General features: G+C 37.9%; 1 protein-coding gene across 4 annotated transcripts in view; it reads right to left on the bottom strand.

The window, feature by feature from the left end:
* LOC126368367 (uncharacterized) overlaps positions 1–19,836 on the bottom strand; it is a 141,861-nt gene that overhangs the window by 60,280 nt on the left and 61,745 nt on the right. For all 4 annotated transcript variants that reach the window (XM_050012295.1, XM_050012298.1, XM_050012296.1 and 1 more), the window contains exon 3: positions 7,864–8,031. In XM_050012295.1, coding sequence (XP_049868252.1) covers positions 7,864–8,031 — 168 coding nt within the window. The remainder of the gene's footprint in view (positions 1–7,863; positions 8,032–19,836) is intronic.

Below are 19,836 nucleotides of genomic sequence, written 5' to 3'. Positions count from 1 at the left end.
ATGGAAATTCGCAGATTGGAATGGAACGAATTTTAAAAATTACGTAAGTACGTGCATAAACTCACGCCTGGGGCAAAGCTACAAGAAATCAGAAGACAAGCTGCTTTTGATACGAAGTCCCATCATAGCACGGTAATCAGCTTAATGCCCATATTATTATGGTCTATCATGTTAGAAAGGACACAATCCTTCTGCCGGTTATTACGACATGCCCGGGAAAATAAAGCAGCTGAAACTGTTCTATGTTTTTTATTCGCTCCCAATCCAGCATACATAATATATTGTAAGTAGGTAAATATAAATGGGATATTGCTGGGCACAGCCCCTTAAACAACCAGAGGGGGTATGGAGCATACTAACTATATAATATTAATAAAATTGGTAAGCAGAAGTACAGGACATACTAACAAATTGAGTTAACTTACAAGGAATTTTACTTGTGGATGCCCTGTAAAGAAAACTAAAATTTTAGGGTTAAATATAGATATAAAAAACTACCGCTGTTAACATTATATGGAACGAAATCATATTCCAACCTACACGGATTCTAAAAATAGTATTATATTTCCAACAACTTCACCTCTATTTTCAATCGCCGACACAATACCTGCTTTTTGAGCGTTTACACTTTGCGCTGTTCGATAAAAAAGTAATGAAAGGTTTTCTGGTTTTAAAATAATCTCGAATTTCCTCACTATTTGGAGGAAAAATATTTTTCATTCTTATTTTGAACTGGCGAGTTCCACGGTTCCAATTGTTTTACGGCCAGTGTTGATTTAAACCTGCTGTATTTTTTTTATTACACCTACCAAACTAAGATAGGGCATTGTTTTGAGTGTCTCTTTTTAAAAATAACTCTTAGAAAAAGACATAAATGTTGTGATACAAACGAAAAGTAGGTAGGTAGATTCTATGCCAGACTCAAATATTATAAAAAATTAAAATGTTTTAGATCAAAATTATACTTTCTTTTCTAAAAATCTTTGATTTGTAATATTGTATCCAAGTATGCTATTTGTAATTATAACAGTTACATAGTAATAGGTACAAAGTATATATAGACACTCTGTTTCGAAAACAATAAGCAAAGCTTTGCTAAATATTTTTTCATTGAATACAACACGTATTGATTTCAAAGCGTTCGATTCAAAATGGCGCGTTCCAATTTTGTGACGGATATTAGTCGATTTTGGCAATGTCGTTAGGAGGGATCAGTTAATTAAAAACGTCCTTTGTAATATGTATTCCACCCACGTGCTCTAGTCATTCCGTGGACACAACAGACATTTTGCAGTTCATTGTTTACTATTGAGCGATCGTTCTCGATAGGGAATTTTACCGATACCGTTTATGGTATAGGTAGGAAAATAGGGTTGTTATGCCCGATATGAGCCATTTGTTTGTCGTTTGGCTTTTGCTGGCGTGTGTTAGAATAATTTTAGATAGGTAAGTACATAATACAATAAGGCCATTTTCACACAAGTTGCCCAAAATAACGACACGAGGTGGTCTGACACCCTGAAGAAGACGATGGGCGGCAGCATGCAGAGAGCGGTTCACGCAGCATATAGCCGTACTGAGTGGAAAACCATAACATGTGGTCGCGAACCTTATGATGGAACGACGAAGAAGAAAAAGACCTAAAATAAAATTAAGTATAACTTTGATTGCTTCCCCGACACAGGCTTAATGTAGACTCCAGCCAAAAGTCGCCCTTATTGGTAGTTCCAGAAATCAGAAATCAGAATCATTTATTCAACGTAATTATTATGGATAAACTTGTTGAAGGTCAATGTAACATTTTTGAATTTACGTCATTTCGCAAGGTGTTATGGCTGAGGAGGAGAAATGTCAAAAAACTGCAACAGCAACACATCTTTTAAAAACCAATAGTACACGTTATAAGTTATTAAATAACTAGAGGAACACATTCAATACCAGACATTTTTATCATTTAGGTAATCATTAATCTTATAATAAGCTTTTTTACATAAAGTAAGCTTCACGTGAGCTTTAAATTTATTCTCCTTCCTTTAGGTACTTATTGTTATCGTAAGACAAATATTTTGGTAGCCAGCTCACTCATTGTGTATACCCTTCGCATTAGAGATCCTTCTCATATCCTCCCGAATATGACTCGTTGGTAGTTATGATAAGCAACATGAGACATTACCTAAGTTTTCATTTACGAACCGTGCAATTCATAAGATTATTTACAATTAGGTACCTACTTACCTATTATTTAACGTAAAGGACGTATTTTGAAAGTCGTGTACAGCTACCAAATGTCCCTTTCTGTTTCAATGGCCGACCCTATTTATTATTTCGAACTCGTAACCTTTCACATTTTCCGTTGAATTGGGGAAACTGTTCCGCGTTTTTATTTAAACTTCAGTATTCGTTTTATTTTAATTAAAACCTGTTTCCGTGACAGGTTATTTGAATGGGGAATTTGTTTATTTTTTAACAGACTTCTTTTATATAAACATCTCCCAGTCGCTGTACTCGTTTAAATAAAGAATTAAAAGTCTAATTTATTGATTAGCATTTTTTTAATCTATGGGTTGTTTCCGAGATTTACCTCGTATCTACAACAATTATTATGTTTATCTCTTTGTGATATAAGTGTAGAAATATATTCAATAACATAATTACTGTTAACCTCATCAAAATGCTAAAATTGGAAAGAATTTATAAAAAAATCTTTAAGAAATTCTTTATCTCAAATTAATTATTAATTATAACAAACATTACAATTTATATGTTAACTATCGTCTCATCGCAGTCACAAATTGCAAATCAGGTTACAAGCAAGGTTAATATCATACCTTGTACGAAATTAATTTGTCGCCCAATTAAGCGTTGATGAACCCTGTAGCCGAGTCGAACATGTTATATCTGCTATTAATAACTGATTGGCAATTGAATTAATTAATGTCGCAGTAAAATCAATCAAATATCGAGTTATATTTGATATTTGTATTGATTCGCGCAGTGAAACGTTTGGAACAATGGCGGTGACGTCTGTTTACGCTAACTAATAATTGTATATCTAATATTTGATATTGTAAAATGTATTACCATTAGCTGCCAACTCTGTCAAATTAGATATTGTTTACTAAACATCAAAATAAGCTTTGAGAGAAAGAGCTAATATTTTTTTGTATGAATGCTCTGTAATTAGTGTAGAAGTGGGAAGATTACTAAACTAAGGGCCGATATGAAGTCCTAAGATGGATGTGATGAACCGTACGGCAACAGATGATCAGCTCATGGCCTATAATTATATAGGAATTGCCATTAGGCAAGTGAGAAAGGGCACAATTCCTCTATCGGTGATTTTGGCTTACTTACGAAGACTATAAACACTGAAAGATAAACTGAAGATATTCTATGTTCTTTTCGCTCAGCATAGATAAAAGCCACACGGAACGGTTCGAAAATAGCTTACTTACACAAAAAATGCTTAAGAATGTTAAAGATTAAATTAAAATTCCTACTGTTTTTGCTTTTGTATTAGCTCACACAGGATTTGCCGGAGCATATCATCATAATAACAGTTTTTTTTCATCTTTTGTATTGAAGTAAATGATGCGTGAAGCAAATGATACGGTTATTGTTTCTTATGTTGCTACTTAGAGTCGATTATTATGCTATTAATTATAGGATCTACTTAGTCTTCCAACCGAAACCGAGCATCGATTAAAAAAACATGAAAAATAATATAACATAAGCTCACAACTATATCCCAATTGATCTGATTACTGCAGAGGTACATCCATCGGAACTTGAACTAAGTACCCACGCCTTATCAAGCTTCTGTTAGACCAACGCAATAGGTGGTGAGCCGTATCGTCTATAGTGGTCGAACCAACTGTATTGGTGAAAACTACACGTAAGCTAAAATTAAATTTCATTCTAAAATTTCTTTCAAGTGAAACACTTCCTGAAGAACACATTTTACTTTCACGAAACTCAGATGTTTGTGTCTGTTCTCGTACACCACTAATCTTCCCCAACCCGAAACAAAATCCGCAACTTACGAAGAGTCATTTATCAAATCTATTCACAAAGGCCCGACCTTCATATATTGCAGCGAAACTTGCCCTGAACCTGAGCGAAAAATGGTTTTCACAATTCTACTTGTCATGAAAAGGCGAAAAGTGTGGATATACCAATTCAGAAGAATCGCTTCCCTTCTTTTTTAATGCCAATAGCGAAGAACTGGAACAGCCGACCGTTATCCGTGTTTCCCAAACACGCCACGCTCTAGCCTACTTGATACTGTAAATCGTAACTTGGAGGTTGGGTTCACTCTACATTATAATCTTGATGTTTTTAAGGACACAATCCATACTTCAGATCATACTTCAGTATGATCCTTTTAGTCTTCAATTCATGTGCATTAGTATAAACTAGGTTTCAAGTTAAAAAAGACTACTAAAAGCTATCTCTTGTATTATATACCCTTACTTAGAAAACTCGTATCCACCATGACAGTCCAATTCGAACGCACATCAAACAGATAAGAAACGCGCGAAGAATTCAGGATCGACAAAAGGGTTCTAATAAAGATGACGTTTTATTGAATTAGATTCGCTGTGGATTCCGAATGTGGTGTCGCGATCTGTTGAGGGTCATAAAGATCGGTCTCAGATTACACCGATTTGTACGAATTCGCTTTGAAGATGAGTGAATGGAATAAGGCACCTAATTCTATATTTAATTTTATTTTGTGAAGTAGAAGTGACACCATTTTTTTCTTTTTTTTACATGCATCAACTCACCTCTATTTCCCACCAGGGTTAGCAGAGACTATAGAATTCCATTTGCCTCAATCCTGACATACTTCTCTTGCTTCCTCCAAATTCATCATTCTTTTTTTACCAACTACAAAATACGATGAAATGTAAAAAAAATCAACTAATAAAATATACTCTGAACAGTTTTTCGTAGGAGTCGTTTAACTAGTCATTAAAGAAGCAAGATTGAAGAATCGAAGCAAAGGCATCCCAATATTTTGCGTAATAAAGATGCGTAAGTTGAAGTATTCAAGTCCTGGGGGGTTAAAATGGCCAAATCTAAGAATTGCAATTCATTTGTTTGCATTGCGCACTTACTTTTGTATGCGCAAATGTCAAATTGCAATATTGCTTTCTTAGATGAATTGCTTCGATGTGGCCATTTTAACCCCCTGTTCTCCTCGGTACCACTCTATTAGTTCCGACTCTATCAGTAAACACTAAACACTAATGTTAAGTGCTAGGAGCAACTAATGGATCAATGTGTCTGAACTTTTCTAAAGAAAAAACAGCTATCGGAGGCTTTATTGGGTACGAACACACAAAATAAAGATATTACCGCAAGTTTTTGAACATATTTATTTTTACATACATACATACATAAACTCACGCCCGTAATCCCTAATGGGGTGGGCAGAGCCACAAGTAATCAAAGACAACTTGCAGCCACTGTTGATACGATGTCGTAAGCTGGATATGATGAACCTTATGGTGATAAGGGATCAGCCTATTGCCCATAGCATTAGTCCATCATGTTAGAGGACATAATCCCTCTGTCGGTTTTTACGTCATGCCCGGGAAGACAAGCAGCTGAACGTTTTCTATGTTTTTTATTTGCTCCCAGAACAGCATAGAAGCATTTATTTTTATGTTTTGGTAATAAGCGATATATCTAGCATACGACACTCACAATTAATTGAGGCTAAAATTTTGGACAAATTTTATCTTACACAAAAATCCCCAGAGAAATGTATTCATATTACATCAAGAGGTTTATCAACACATATATAACACACGTAAGATCACGCCTATTTCCCGTTGGGGTAGGCAGATACCACGGAATTCCACTTACTACGATCCTGACACACGACATTCGCTTCTTCCACTCTCTTTTTAATTCAATCGCTAACTCAATCACTTTCATTTCCATAGAGATAAAGGCACCAGTGCTAAAAATAGCATTTGTGTAACACTTTTGGTGATGAAGTGTCTACTTGCTTGCTTACTTGCATTTTAAAACGAGCAAAGCAAACGAGGCGTCAATAACGAAAGCAACTAAGGCATTATGTTTCTCTCGCGAACCTAACACAGTTACGGCTATGGTTACATTACGTATGTACATTGCATTACCAGGAGCATTCGAGTATTCAGTTTACACTTACAATACAAGCGAGAGGACTTCAATATCAACGACTAAGCATCCAAAGTAAATTATGTTTTGCGTTTTGTGACGCTTCAAAAGCCAAACGTGAACTTTATCTTCTTACGACTCCGTGTAAAGATGTTTTAGTATTTATTGTTGCTGTTTTCTGTGTGTTTATAAAGACTTTGGTTTTGAAAGTATTAAGTAACCAACTGTTGCTTGTGTGTTGTGTACTGTTCACCAAAACAAGGCACTTTAGAAGTAAAGTGAGGTCAGGAACTTACATATTACAGTCCCGGGGCCTAACATGTACAATAAGTCCACTGATTTAACTGGTTTAATCCAAATCTGAGTTATGAGAGTTCAAAAAATTTACGAAACGTTTCGATAAAAGGGAGGTAGTGCTCTGCACTTGCGCTTCGTTTGCTCGTCTTGGCGGAGGCACTCCCGTGCCCCCAGATTCTATTGAGGGGGTATGACTTGATACATAATAATTCATGACATACTTTTTTCTAACAAAATAATGACACATCGTTTAAAGATGATGTTACTGTGTTACCAACTCTAACCAATAATTTTCAAGAAACCACGAATACGAGAGAGTAAGAGAAAATAATAATCGAATAAACTTCCGTGAATTGTAATATAAGTAATGTAAGAATATGTGGTTCATAGTAATATAGTCCACAGGCTGTAATATGAAAGATGTGCTTATTATGAGTTCGGGAGAGGAAAATATGTTTTTTTTCTATAATTTTGAAGCGAAATCAAGAAATAAGGAAAACGGAAACAAAATATTGCTTTATTAACGTTTTTTCAATATTTGAAAAATGTCTTTTTATCAAATTACCGATTTGGGCTCTCGAGTTTATTTTTCAGATTTATTTTTTTTATAAATAATGGAACATTTGATTTGACATTTATTTATATACGTACAAATATTGACAAAAAGAACAATTTGTCAATTTAGGTTTATTAATTATTAGCTTGAGACTGTCCAATGTTTGATAAGGACATTGGAGACTTGAATCATCTAGCTGAATGTCCGAAAAATTACGATGATTTCGTGCTGCGATGATTGCGAGCCGTTGGTACTGTATAGGTATTATACAAAATCTTCATGTAATAAAAAAAATAAGTAAAACGCGAAATTAAACTCATGTAATAAAAAAATTTCAACCCGTACCTTACGCTTATCTAAAACCAAACATCATCATCAGCCCATTAACGTCCCCACTGCTGGGGCACTGGCCTTCCCTATGGATGGATAGGGAGATCGGGCCTTAAACCATCACGCGGGCCCAGTGCGGATTGATGGTTATTAACGACTGCTAATGCAGCCGGGACCAACGGCTTAACCTGCCTTCCGAAGCACGGAGGAACTCGAAATAAAAACTTGTTTTTTTTTGTGGACACCCATCCTATGACCAGTCTTTGCGAAAGTTGCTTAACTTCAACAATCGCAGACCGAGCGCGCTTACCGCTGCGCCACTGAGCTACTCAAAAATCAAGCGTAAGACGCATAAAATCCATAAAACGAAGCGTACCTTACGCTTATCTAACCTGATGATTTGATAGGTCCAGGTTTTGATTCTAATCTCAGTATGTCTACCTTAGGACAAACCAGCCCACTATTGGTACATAGGTGCCAAAAATTTACTTCAACTAAGTCTAAGTACTAAATCAAAAGACGCCTACCTTCATTGATGAACGGGTATATAGCTCGTAGGTCGGCTTCGTACTCCTCAAGCGAGACCGCCTGGGGCACGATGGGGGCGACATAGTCGTCCTCTGGAGACCGCTCTGACCCGTACCCCTGGTCGAAGCCCGGGTCCTGCAGCTTCCATACCGGCTCCGCGTCTGATCCTGGGAAAGAAACGGATTTATTACAAAATAATATTCATTCCATATATTGCTTCTTCTTCTTCTATCGTGTCAATTTTGATGTGAATCACTAACCTCATCAACCCTGGTATCAGGGTTATTATTGAGCCGCCAAAGACCCACGACATAGCTCATGTAACGAAAACTTACTTACAGTAAGCAGTATCCGGGACCAACGGCTTAGCGTGCCATAAACTTCTATACCATCTGCAACTGGTGCATAGAAGCAATGTAAGAATATATCACCTGATTGTCAAAAAAGTAAGATGATTTCGTGCTTCGAAGGGCACCCGTAAGACACCTCCACCGACCCGCATTCGAGCAGCGTGGTGAAGTATGCTCCATAGCCCCTCGGTTGATTGAGGGGAGGCGTATGCCGTGTGGGATGTATGTACTATTATGTTATAATTATTATTAATAGCCCCCGATGTCCCTCTGCAGGGCAAAGGCCTCTCTTTCTTTCTTCCTCTCTTCCCTGTCCCCAGCGTTTTGTGCCACCGTTTCAAAAAGCGGTCTAACTCGACGCGCCTTCTTTTTCGTGGCCTTCCCCGACGTCTGACAGCATTTTCAGTAACCAACTCTGTAGCTTTTTTGGTCCAGAGATCATCGGGCATTCGGGCAATATGTCCAGCCCAATCCCATTTCAAGCAGGCAGCCTTTTCGCTACGTCTGCTATTTTAGTTTTGGAACGCAGCGTGGTGTTTCGGATCCGATCGATTAATTTAACACCAAGGATGCTGCGTTCCATAACTTTCTGGTAAACCTTGAGTTTGGACTTTTGGGTGTCAGTCAAAGACCAAGTCTGAGCGCCGTAGGTGAGAATGGGACGAATGCACATATCCTAAAATTGTGGCATACTATAATTATGTTACCTATATAATAATTATGTTCATTGTTCATTAGTTTATTACGGCAGCAGATAACAAATGAACAACAACGTCAAGCAGTTACATACTGTACAATAAGAAAACATTGTCCATAAAACGAATATAGCTTAGGTCGTAATTCCTGATATTTCCTGCACCTAGTATTAATATTGTATTCTCGCTTCGTAGAAAATAGTCGTAGAGGAAAACATTTGTGATTTACAAGAATTACAATAGATATAATGTTTAGTAAAAAGTATCGTTAAGCGTAAAATAAATTGATGTAAAAAATATTATCGTTTATTTTTATACCGGACAGTTACGATCATGCGTACCGGGACAAAATTATAATCTAGAATGTTCCATGCTCATCCTTACTAATATTTGATTTTGAATTACCCTGTCTGCCCTGTATGAGAATTCCCGCTGTGAATATATTTATAAAGAAAAAAGACACATACGTCTGTAAGTACAAGTGTGTGTGTCTGAAAGAGTATTATTTAAAATATGCAAGAATACTTTTAAATACTACTACTCACTAATACTTCTACTTTTTCTGGGAGTCTTCAAGGCTAGAGTGAATAGGCATTTGTTAGATGAGCGTGATTCACCCTAGACCACATCGTAACTTTCCATCAGGTGAGATTGTGATCAAATACGAGCTTATTTTATTAAAAAAAAGATCAAAAAGCATCGTTCACATAAAAGTTGTAAAGGTTCACCACCCAAGATTATCCATCACGGTTATTAACTCTGTATCTGTGTTGTTGCTTTACTTATCTTTGTTCTCTTCATTTCTTGCATCTTCCGCTCACAGCTGAGAGACTTGAATATTTTATTTCCTACGTCTTGCTTTCCTTTTGATTAAAATCGTTTGAATCCTTAACAAAGAGCTCTTCTTGGTTGAGGTTTTCTCTCTTTACGGAAATTATGTCGCGGGCAATTGTGCTCTTACAAAATAAAGAGCAGGCACGAAATTCTGTGGAAGATTGACGTTTTAATATGTCTTGTTTTCTCGTGTTTTTTATATTGTTCAAAGCAAAAAAAAGCCAACATACTTAATCAATAAAATTATGTCGAAATAAAGACTTGTAATGACGTCAGATAGAGATTAGGTACTCGCAGCCACAATAGGCTATCATTCGACTTTCTATGGTTTTCTATTCGCATGGAATTACATACAACAAGTATAATACTAATAATTATGAATATGTAATCATCGATTTTCTCTATTTATGGCTGCAATAAATAGCGAATAACTGTATTTTTAATCGTTTTGATTGGGCAGTATAGTTTGTTATCGCTTATGTAAATGCTTCTATAAAGGTTTCCATCGCGTTGTATCGAACAAGGTGTTTTATTATTGAATGTATCACGCCAGCTTGTTCGTTATATTAGTTTCCTTTGACTAGAGATATATGACTTAAGTAATCGATACTGTATGCTAGAATGTATGTAACTTAACTAAGTATATAATTTTCTTTGCGTGTTTTGGAATCCGTTGTGCTAGTCCGATTTATGCTTGGCTTGTTTTTATTAATGTTATCTCACTTTAGAGTTTGTTTGTCATATACCAAGTTTGAAGCCACTTTACGTAATATGATATGATAATATTTACTACTGACAGAGACGAATGGAAGAAGAGTACTTGTGCCGATTCCACTTACAGTGGAATAGAGGCAGGAGGATGATGAATGTGTGAACATTTAATTGGCTATTATTACTGCTAAAAGGACAGATCAGCATCTCATATTAATATTAAAATATTAGTTTTACTTCCCTACATACAAGCACGTCCTCACACACACACATGCGCACGCGCATGCGCGCGCACGCACGCACGCACGCACGCAAGCACGCGCGCGCGCACGCACACACGTATGCACGTATGCACGCACACAAACACTCAAGAGTACTTATCTATAATTTTATTTGTCTTTTAATGTCCTCTAGCCCTCGTTGACAGTTACTTCCGCACAATATCCCTGGAGAAGGAAATGACTGAAAACCAGCGCTCTATGGTGCTATAACATGGGCTCCATCACAGCACAAGCTGAGCCATTTCCTTTTGCCTGTATTCGTAATATACAATAATTACCTACTTCTTACCTCAAGTTGTAGTTAGTTGTTTTTACCTTAAGGCGGGCATAGAAGTCGAAGAAGACCGCGTAAAAGATGGTGTGACCTCAATGCTTATTATACAGTAGAGTGGAAAAATTAAGGGGAGGCCTTTGGCCAGCAGTGGGATCAAATAGGCTGAATAAGATAACACCTAGTTATTGAAGAAAAATGTAAACTGTTACTGGTATAAAATGTTTACAAAATAGTGCAAAACAGATAGGGACGCTGTTAAAAGGACAGACACAGCTCTTCAAAGATGGATAGACAGACGGCGTTGGCTTAGAAGTCCCATTACGGTACCCTAAAATGAATGAGCTTTCACACGATTCGTAGGATACTAATATCCTTGAAGGGTTTCGAAGTAGAACAAATCTGAAATATGATCATCATTATACGAAATGGATTAGTTCTCATATTGTGAGTTGTATTAATGGGAGGATACATGAGTACCTTCTTCGGTAGTATGGTGGTTAGTATCCCTGACTGTCATGCGGGAGACCGGGGTTCGATTCTCCGCCGGAGAGGGCGAAAGGCAAGAGGGAAACCACTGCCCTATCTTTCCTTAAAAAGTAGCATGCAGCTACACCGACAAGGGCGTGGTTCTTAAATTATTGATAATGATATAAGTACCTACACTACGCACCTGCATTATTTTTAATATTTGACGCAAAGACCTTGAAAGAGATGAGAATACTAAAGCCAGATTCAATTCTCTATCCCTCCAATCACACTGTAGATTAATTTGCAGCTTATTAATTAAAGTAGCAAAATAATGCGATGAACTTTCTGTATTTACATCACATTAAACAAATAAATAAATAAAAAGAGTTTATTTCGGACATGTTCCATAGTGGTTAGTAACAAGCAATAAACAACTTAATCTAGTGTTAGTAATAGAACAATAAAAATAAAATAACATTTACACACGACACGGCTCGACAATTATAAACAACAAGAAAACGTACACATTAATACAACACATTACTAATAAGCAGGTTCCCACCGCCTGGTCACCGCGGTATCTGCAAGTCCACTTCAGTATGTAAGCGCATCCAGTGGCCCAGCATCACATTAACATTATTTCTTTACCTACGTATTTGACACTACACATCACATACGAGCATGTACACCAAATACATAAGTATATCACATAAGTTAGGCTGGTGACATGCAACCACACGGTTCATCATATTGCTATCTATTGGCTCGCTCGCTTGGCCCTGGGTTGTTTTATTGATAATTAGTGCTTCTGGCATCACCATTAGCTATTTAATATTACTACAACAATCAATAAAACGTGTTTAAAGCATCATACGGTTGGTTAGATCAACATAGTTCCAAAGATTACTTAAACGCATAGACCTCGTATAACAAAAAGACAACCAATCGATTAAAAGTAAACAATTACAACAGCGCATCTTGTCACAAATGTCTAATAAATGATAAATGATTGTAACACTAAGATGGTTGCTGATGCTTATAGCACAGGTTTGAGTCTATTTTAGGCATCAGCTGAAATTATTATTTTGTAACTTCATCATCATTGTCAGCCGGCCGTAGGACGCCCACTGCTGGACATAGGCCTCCCCCATTTTGTAACTTGCTTCTTACTTATTTCGTAACTTCAAAATTGTTGTAAAATAGCTTTTTGTGGAAATATTTTTTTATTTTTTGACATATTTGATTTATTATTATATTAAATGTGTTCCTCTAAGCATTAAATAACTTGTAATGTATAAGTTTATTTAAATAAATTATAGATTCGCACTATCCATCTACATCAGACGAACTATTCCATCAACGTACATCACATTAGACCCAATTTGTAGGTCATTTTGAGGGTTTCTTTGCATGGAGCCACTAGAGGGCAATTCTGGTAAAATATCGGTTCGCGTGTGTCGGATTAGTTAGGCGGCCCGTACCGTTACCAACATAACATTGATTTATGTTCGCCCATTCCGACGTGACGTAAAGATATCCGCGGCTGGAAATATTCATAGAGAGAGAGAATGAGACAGGGAGTTAGATTACAAGAACATTTAATGTTTTTGAATTAGTTTCAAACGGTCTCTTGTATTTATTTATGCGTATGGCATAAAATATCTTGGAGAAAATAGATAAATCTTTTTTGTATCAACTAATTTCGTTTCATAATAAAAAATAAACATTACTTGTATACTTTCAACCCTGGTTGCAAGTAATCAATAAAAAATATATCACTGGTTATAACAGATACCTATTATTGCTTCGTAATATTGAACCTACAAAAACATATAGGTATGTTTTGTGTACTTCCCCACTTGAAGTGACCTTCAAGACTCGAAAGAGGTCCTAAACAAACAGTGACCTATGCTTTACAACAATATTAGATCAGTACCTTTCGGAATATACTTAATTTCCTGTATGGTCACGAGTACTAATATGTATACACTTTGAAACCATGTCACATTAACTTTTTTGACAAATTAAACCGTATGTCTCATTAAATGTCAAATATGATAGTGCGACAGGGTTCTAAAGTGGGTACATGATATTGCTCGTGACTGTACGTAGGAAGTATTGGTCAGCATTTCTGAACCAGGAGGGTTAAAAAGGCCACATTAAAGCAATAGGCTACTTGACAACCTAGTCAAATGAGATACTTTTTACAAAACGTCAAAACGAAAGTTTTCTTTGGCGTCTGTATGGAAATACTGTCATGTGACGTCATTGACAAAAGCGGTCAAACGTCGTACTCATACATAAACTGCCTATATACGTCCCACTGCTGGGCACAGGCCTCCCCTCAATCAACCGGAGGGGGTATGGAGCATACTCCACCACGCTGCTCCACTGCGGGTTGGTGGAGGTGTTTTACGGCTAATAGCCGGGACCAACGGCTTAACGTGCCCTCCGAAGCACGGAATCATTTTACATTTTCGGACAATCAGGTGATTCAAGCCTGAAAAGTCCTTACCAAACAAAGGACAGTCTCACAAAGTGATTTCGACAATGTCCCCATCGGGAATCGAACCCGGACCTCCAGATCGTGAGCCTTCCCCCCGTCGGTTTTACTTTAATCTTCTATCGTATGGTCGTCTGACGTCACACACAGATGCGCGTGCACGACTACGTCAATATACAGTGTATGTCTAAAACGAGGAGTTTTGTATGAAGTGTCCGGGCTGTGACATTGCGATCTCTCAGACAGCACGGCGTCACACCCCATTATCAGTGCCATCACGTCCACAGATTGGGACCTCCTTTATTCCCCCTCTATTGAATATAACCCCACTAAGACCCTTTGTTTTTGTCCCCAATCCCCAGTGAAACGCAAAGCGACTTATCAGCTTAAAAAGAGCAAAAAGTTGCGCCCTAGACCATTTGTTTGTTACAGTTTGAAGTTAGCTGTTAGTGATTTGAATTGTCGCTCAGCGCCTTAATTAATTTTATTGTGGACCCATGCTAAATTAAGTTTTAAGTAAATGCATGAAGTGCTTATTATTCTAAAGTTTGTTGACGAAAAAATATAACGGGCACTCGTGTAGGGAGCGCTGGTAATTGTAATAAAACCCCACACAAATAATTGAATGAACTGTATTACTTAGGACATTATAATAATTACAAGATCCAAACACTGAGACGCGTTGGTTTACCGCGCTAGAGATGTGACTGACCATAAATGGTAGACTATTAGGTATGTCCCATACAACTCGAAATACAAACAAAGAACCAGTTCCAGAACATAAAAGAGAGTGATTTAAGTGTCTAACACGTAAAAAAATAGGTATATTTTTCATAATATTAGTTAGCTATCTGTCACGTTTCAGCTGTTCCTTTCAGAAGGTGTACCAAAGACATGAGGTCCGTGTTGTTCTATGAACAAAGAAGATAGAAATAATCTAAGAAAATGTTACACTGGGGACGGAAAGGCATACTACGGATTAAACCTGTCAATTAGATATATTGACCCAAATTGGACAGAAATGGGAAGGGTTTTGAATATCATAAAATATTTACCGAAACTATATTTGATATCTATATTAAGCCAATGCTCCGAGTTTAAATCATTCATTCAGTCGTATATGTAAGTTTTGAGATCAACCAAATGAAGAAGTTTGTCATAATATTATTCTTATCAAACCGTGTATTGTACGGTGTTCTCAAATGTAAACATCTATCGTGCGAAAATAGTATTGTCGTAACTTTGCTCATCGCGAATTTCGCTAGTTCTAATGTCACGAAAATTCATTCATGGGATGTATTTAACATAACATATATATGTCGGCGTTAGTTATGAATTAAGAAAAGAAATTGATCAAATCGGAAAATAAAATGAAGTTACATCACTTCCGTTATGAAGTTGCATCGCTCCGACGGCAGGTGGCGTACGGCCAGAGCTGAGTGAAGTCGACAGAGTCACTACAGAGTCGTCGTGTCGAGCGGACGTGTACTGCCGTTCTAGTCGGGCAGTCTACCGCGAACCATCGTCGTGAACGGACGTGTCGAATAATTACGATCGGAACGTGGAGTGATATAGTCGCTCACCTATAACTTGTAGGGACGTCAAGAAAGTGTGATCGGAAAAGAGTACCTAGCAAGTACGTTCACATGTCCCGATGATTCGGTCCGAATATAGGAACCATGGGTGGTGGAGGGCGAGTAGCCCCTTCGCGCTAACGTCCTTATGCGCGCTAGATAACGAGAGACTGTGTAACCGTTACGAATACCGTGACGTTGCCGTGAGTGTGTACCTTATGCTGTGACTTTATTTAATCGTGATACAAAAACTATGTGGAAGTAAATAAAATGATTGTGATACTGATGACGGCCATTATTGTCTTCTAACGCCCACTCTTCTAACGCCCACCCTCCATTCTGATGATGATGTTACGAACACCCACTGTTACGACATCAGAAGTGGGATTAGTGAACTTGGATGAAGACAATGTGATGCGACGTTCACAACAAGACAATGCAAGTTTCGATTATCACAATCAGAAGAAGATTATGATGACTATCACATTCGTGTGATCACGTGATGAAGATGTAGTGTCCATTGAAGATGGACCTGAATTTGAAGTGACCTGGACCTTGTTAATGATCGGCATCACTACATGCCGTAAGATATGATGGCATGAACATCACAATATTTCCATAATGTGTGCAGTCGTGTTTGGAAATTGTGGTACCTCAACTTGGAAACTGTTATTACGGTGAGTCGTTTTCATACTGGAACCTTATTGTTATTGACTTCATTGCTGGGTGAATTTTCGTTTCTAATAATGAGGAAATTGATTTAAAATTAACTTGGAAATTACTATTTCCCTTTGTTTAAAAAGAAAATTGATGAGACATATTGTGGCAATCCGTGTCAATCATACCGCGTTTTCCAATCTGTTTTCATCATCGTCAAATCTTTGTATTTTGGACTAAAAATATTTCGAATTGGTGTAGACACGCTTAACCTGCGTGATTAAAGTTGTATTTTCGCACTCCAAGCAAAAAGAAATTAATCATGACATGATAATTAAGTCTCGTTAAATAACGTGTTTTGTAATCTACCGTCATTCATCAAATGTTTCAATATTCAACATTCTTTAATAATCTTTTTAAACTGATTGAAAGAAAGTCATGTGAATACGATAATACAGTGAATTCTTTTGTTTCATGTCATAACTTGGTTCGGCAATTGGTGGATTGCAAGCGGGGAAGAAAATGGCGCGGGCTGAGCCGTAGCCGTGTTAAGTGACGACATCTTGACAGCGCGTTGTATACCAGCCGGACTTGCTGCGCTGGTGAAGACCTAAACCATGTCACAAGACCAGTGGTTGATCTTTTATTGGAAATTCTTATAAGTCCTGGTGAGTCGTATCTGTTTTACCTGATTTGAATAATGGAATTTTTATTAGGTTTCAAACGAATATAGTGCAGAAAGTTCTCTTTTGTTAACTTTAATTAAATTGGAAATCGTAATGAAGTGAAGTAAACATTGCGAAGTAAAATAATTTGGATTATGATTAAGTGAAATAGACTTGAAAAAATGCCTCGAAGCGAATTGCCTTCTGAGTTAAATGTTACTGATTTAGAGAGTGAATAAGATGTTACACGGCACACATACTTTGGTATTGTTATTTTCTCTTTTGTTGTTGTGCTGCATTTCCAGCGTAGTCGTAACTGCAGTCCCGTTAGAGGCTGTTCAGGGCGCGGTGTGCGACTGGAGGTGTGGTGAGTGTGTAGGTCCATGGGGACCTGGTTTTAGTGGTATATGATTACCTTGTGGAAATGACCAATGATGGTCTGTTATGAAAGTGGCAAATGGTTGCCAAACTGTGGCTCCAGCGTAGTCGTAACTGCAGTCCCGTTAGAGGCTGTTCAGGGCGCGGTGTGCGACTGGAGGTGTGGTGATTGTTTAGGTCCATGGGGACCTGGTTTTAGTGGTATATGATTACCTTGTTGAGTTGACCAATGGTGGTCTGTTATGAAAGTGGCAAATGGTTGCCAATGTTGACTTATCACCGAGTATTTATGTGCCCGTGTATGTGTGTGTAGAATGAACAGTCTAAGATATTTTTTGTTTTTTTGATCATTGTTGTTGTTGATGTTGATTGAGGCATTCTTTCAAATTGTTTACTCTGTGTGGTGATGCACACGGGAAATCCACTTGATGGATATGTGTACTGAAGTCTCATGTAGAGTCACAAGTAGAGCTCATGTAGAGTCACAAGTAGAGCTCATGTAGAGTCACAAGTAGAGCTCATGTAGAGTCACAAGTAGAGCTCATGTAGAGTCACAAGTAGAGCTCATGTAGAGTCACAAGTAGAGCTCATGTAGAGTCACAAGTAGAGCTCATGTAGAGTCACAAGTAGAGCTCATGTAGAGTCACAAGTAGAGCTCATGTAGAGTCACAAGTAGAGCTCATGTAGAGTCACAAGTAGAGCTCATGTAGAGTCTCAAGTAGAGCTCATGTAGAGTCTCAAGTAGAGCTCATGTAGAGTCTCAAGTAGAGCTCGGACAGAGTCCTTTAGAGTCTCATGTTAGGTCAGGAATGACCGAGCGAACTTGGATACTGTGCTGTGGTATATTGTTTCAGATTAACACACGAGGACGTGTGTCACGCAGGATGGCCGTGTCGGCGTTAGTTATGAATTAAGAAAAGAAATTGATCAAATCGGAAAATAAAATGAAGTTACATCACTTCCGTTATGAAGTTGCATCGCTCCGACGGCAGGTGGCGTACGGCCAGAGCTGAGTGAAGTCGACAGAGTCACTACAGAGTCGTCGTGTCGAGCGGACGTGTACTGCCGTTCTAGTCGGGCAGTCTACCGCGAACCATCGTCGTGAACGGACGTGTCGAATAATTACGATCGGAACGTGGAGTGATATAGTCGCTCACCTATAACTTGTAGGGACGTCAAGAAAGTGTGATCGGAAAAGAGTACCTAGCAAGTACGTTCACATGTCCCGATGATTCGGTCCGAATATAGGAACCATGGGTGGTGGAGGGCAAGTAGAGGGCGAGTAGCCCCTTCGCGCTAACGTCCTTATGCGCGCTAGATAACGAGAGACTGTGTAACCGTTACGAATACCGTGACGTTGCCGTGAGTGTGTACCTTATGCTGTGACTTTATTTAATCGTGATACAAAAACTATGTGGAAGTAAATAAAATGATTGTGATACTGATGACGGCCATTATTGTCTTCTAACGCCCACTCTTCTAACGCCCACCCTCCATTCTGATGATGATGTTACGAACACCCACTGTTACGACATATATAATACATTAATAAAGCAAAAAAATGATAGAAAGAAAATAATTATCATTAGAGGACGCTATGGCTGCAAAACAAGACACCCACTTGCAGAAGCATTGTTGTTGGTGAGGCGTTTCTAACTCTACTTAAGTATACTTAAAGTATTTTTTTTTTGACTGACATTATTAATGTAAGTCACAAATGAGCCTGAGCTGCCCAAAATACATACCTTAAAAGCAGCCACAGCTAAAGCAGCACATGCAGCCATTTTAAAAATGCTCAGAAGCGGGGGTTATAAAGGCCGCATCGAAGCAATTCATCTATAAAAGCAATATTGCAATTTGACGTTTGCGCATGTAAAAGTAAGTGCAAATATCTGCAAATGAATTGCTTCGATGTGGCCGCTGCTTTAATCATCTGACAAAGATGTATAGGACTGAGATGTATCTTACTACAATACAATACAGTTTATTGCGTATAAACACAACATAAAAGAAAACAATTACATACACAAGAGAAACACAATCGGCGGCCTTACTGCTAAATAGCAATTTCTCACAGGCGACCTTATCGTAAAAGAACTTGCTAAATATTGTATTGGACAGTGTAATTACAAAGTAAATTCATGCTTATTTAATAAGGCTCGAAGCATTATTTCCTTGCTTTCGTGAAGAATATTTTACTGTTGTACTATAAGTACATAATCTTAGAATGTTGCGGACTCGAGAAGACTTCAAAAATATTTAACAGCAAAGTTCCATCAGCTCGTCGTAGAGCGGCGGCGCGCGGCGGGTGAAGTAACCACATTCCCCAGTTTATTAAAGAAATACTTTGTTTAGTAGCGGTATTTCTATGGATATCAAGTATCAAGAACTAATTGGCGTATACGCTGGCTAATATCACGTGGTTTTTAGGATTTGTGCTCGGTTAGTGGTAATAGGCTCGCCCACTGTTATATGGGAAACATAGGTGGCGATGGTTGGGTGTATATCCTCGTTAGATCCGGATTTCCAGACACAATAGGTAAAGAATGAAGATTGGATTTTAAAACAACTTTCTGCACTAT

Source organism: Pectinophora gossypiella, chromosome 7 (genome assembly GCF_024362695.1).
Source record: "Pectinophora gossypiella chromosome 7, ilPecGoss1.1, whole genome shotgun sequence".
NCBI classification, from domain to species: domain Eukaryota; kingdom Metazoa; phylum Arthropoda; class Insecta; order Lepidoptera; family Gelechiidae; genus Pectinophora; species Pectinophora gossypiella.
Note: the sequence above shows the minus strand (reverse complement) of the source record. Positions and strands in the feature narration are given on the sequence as shown.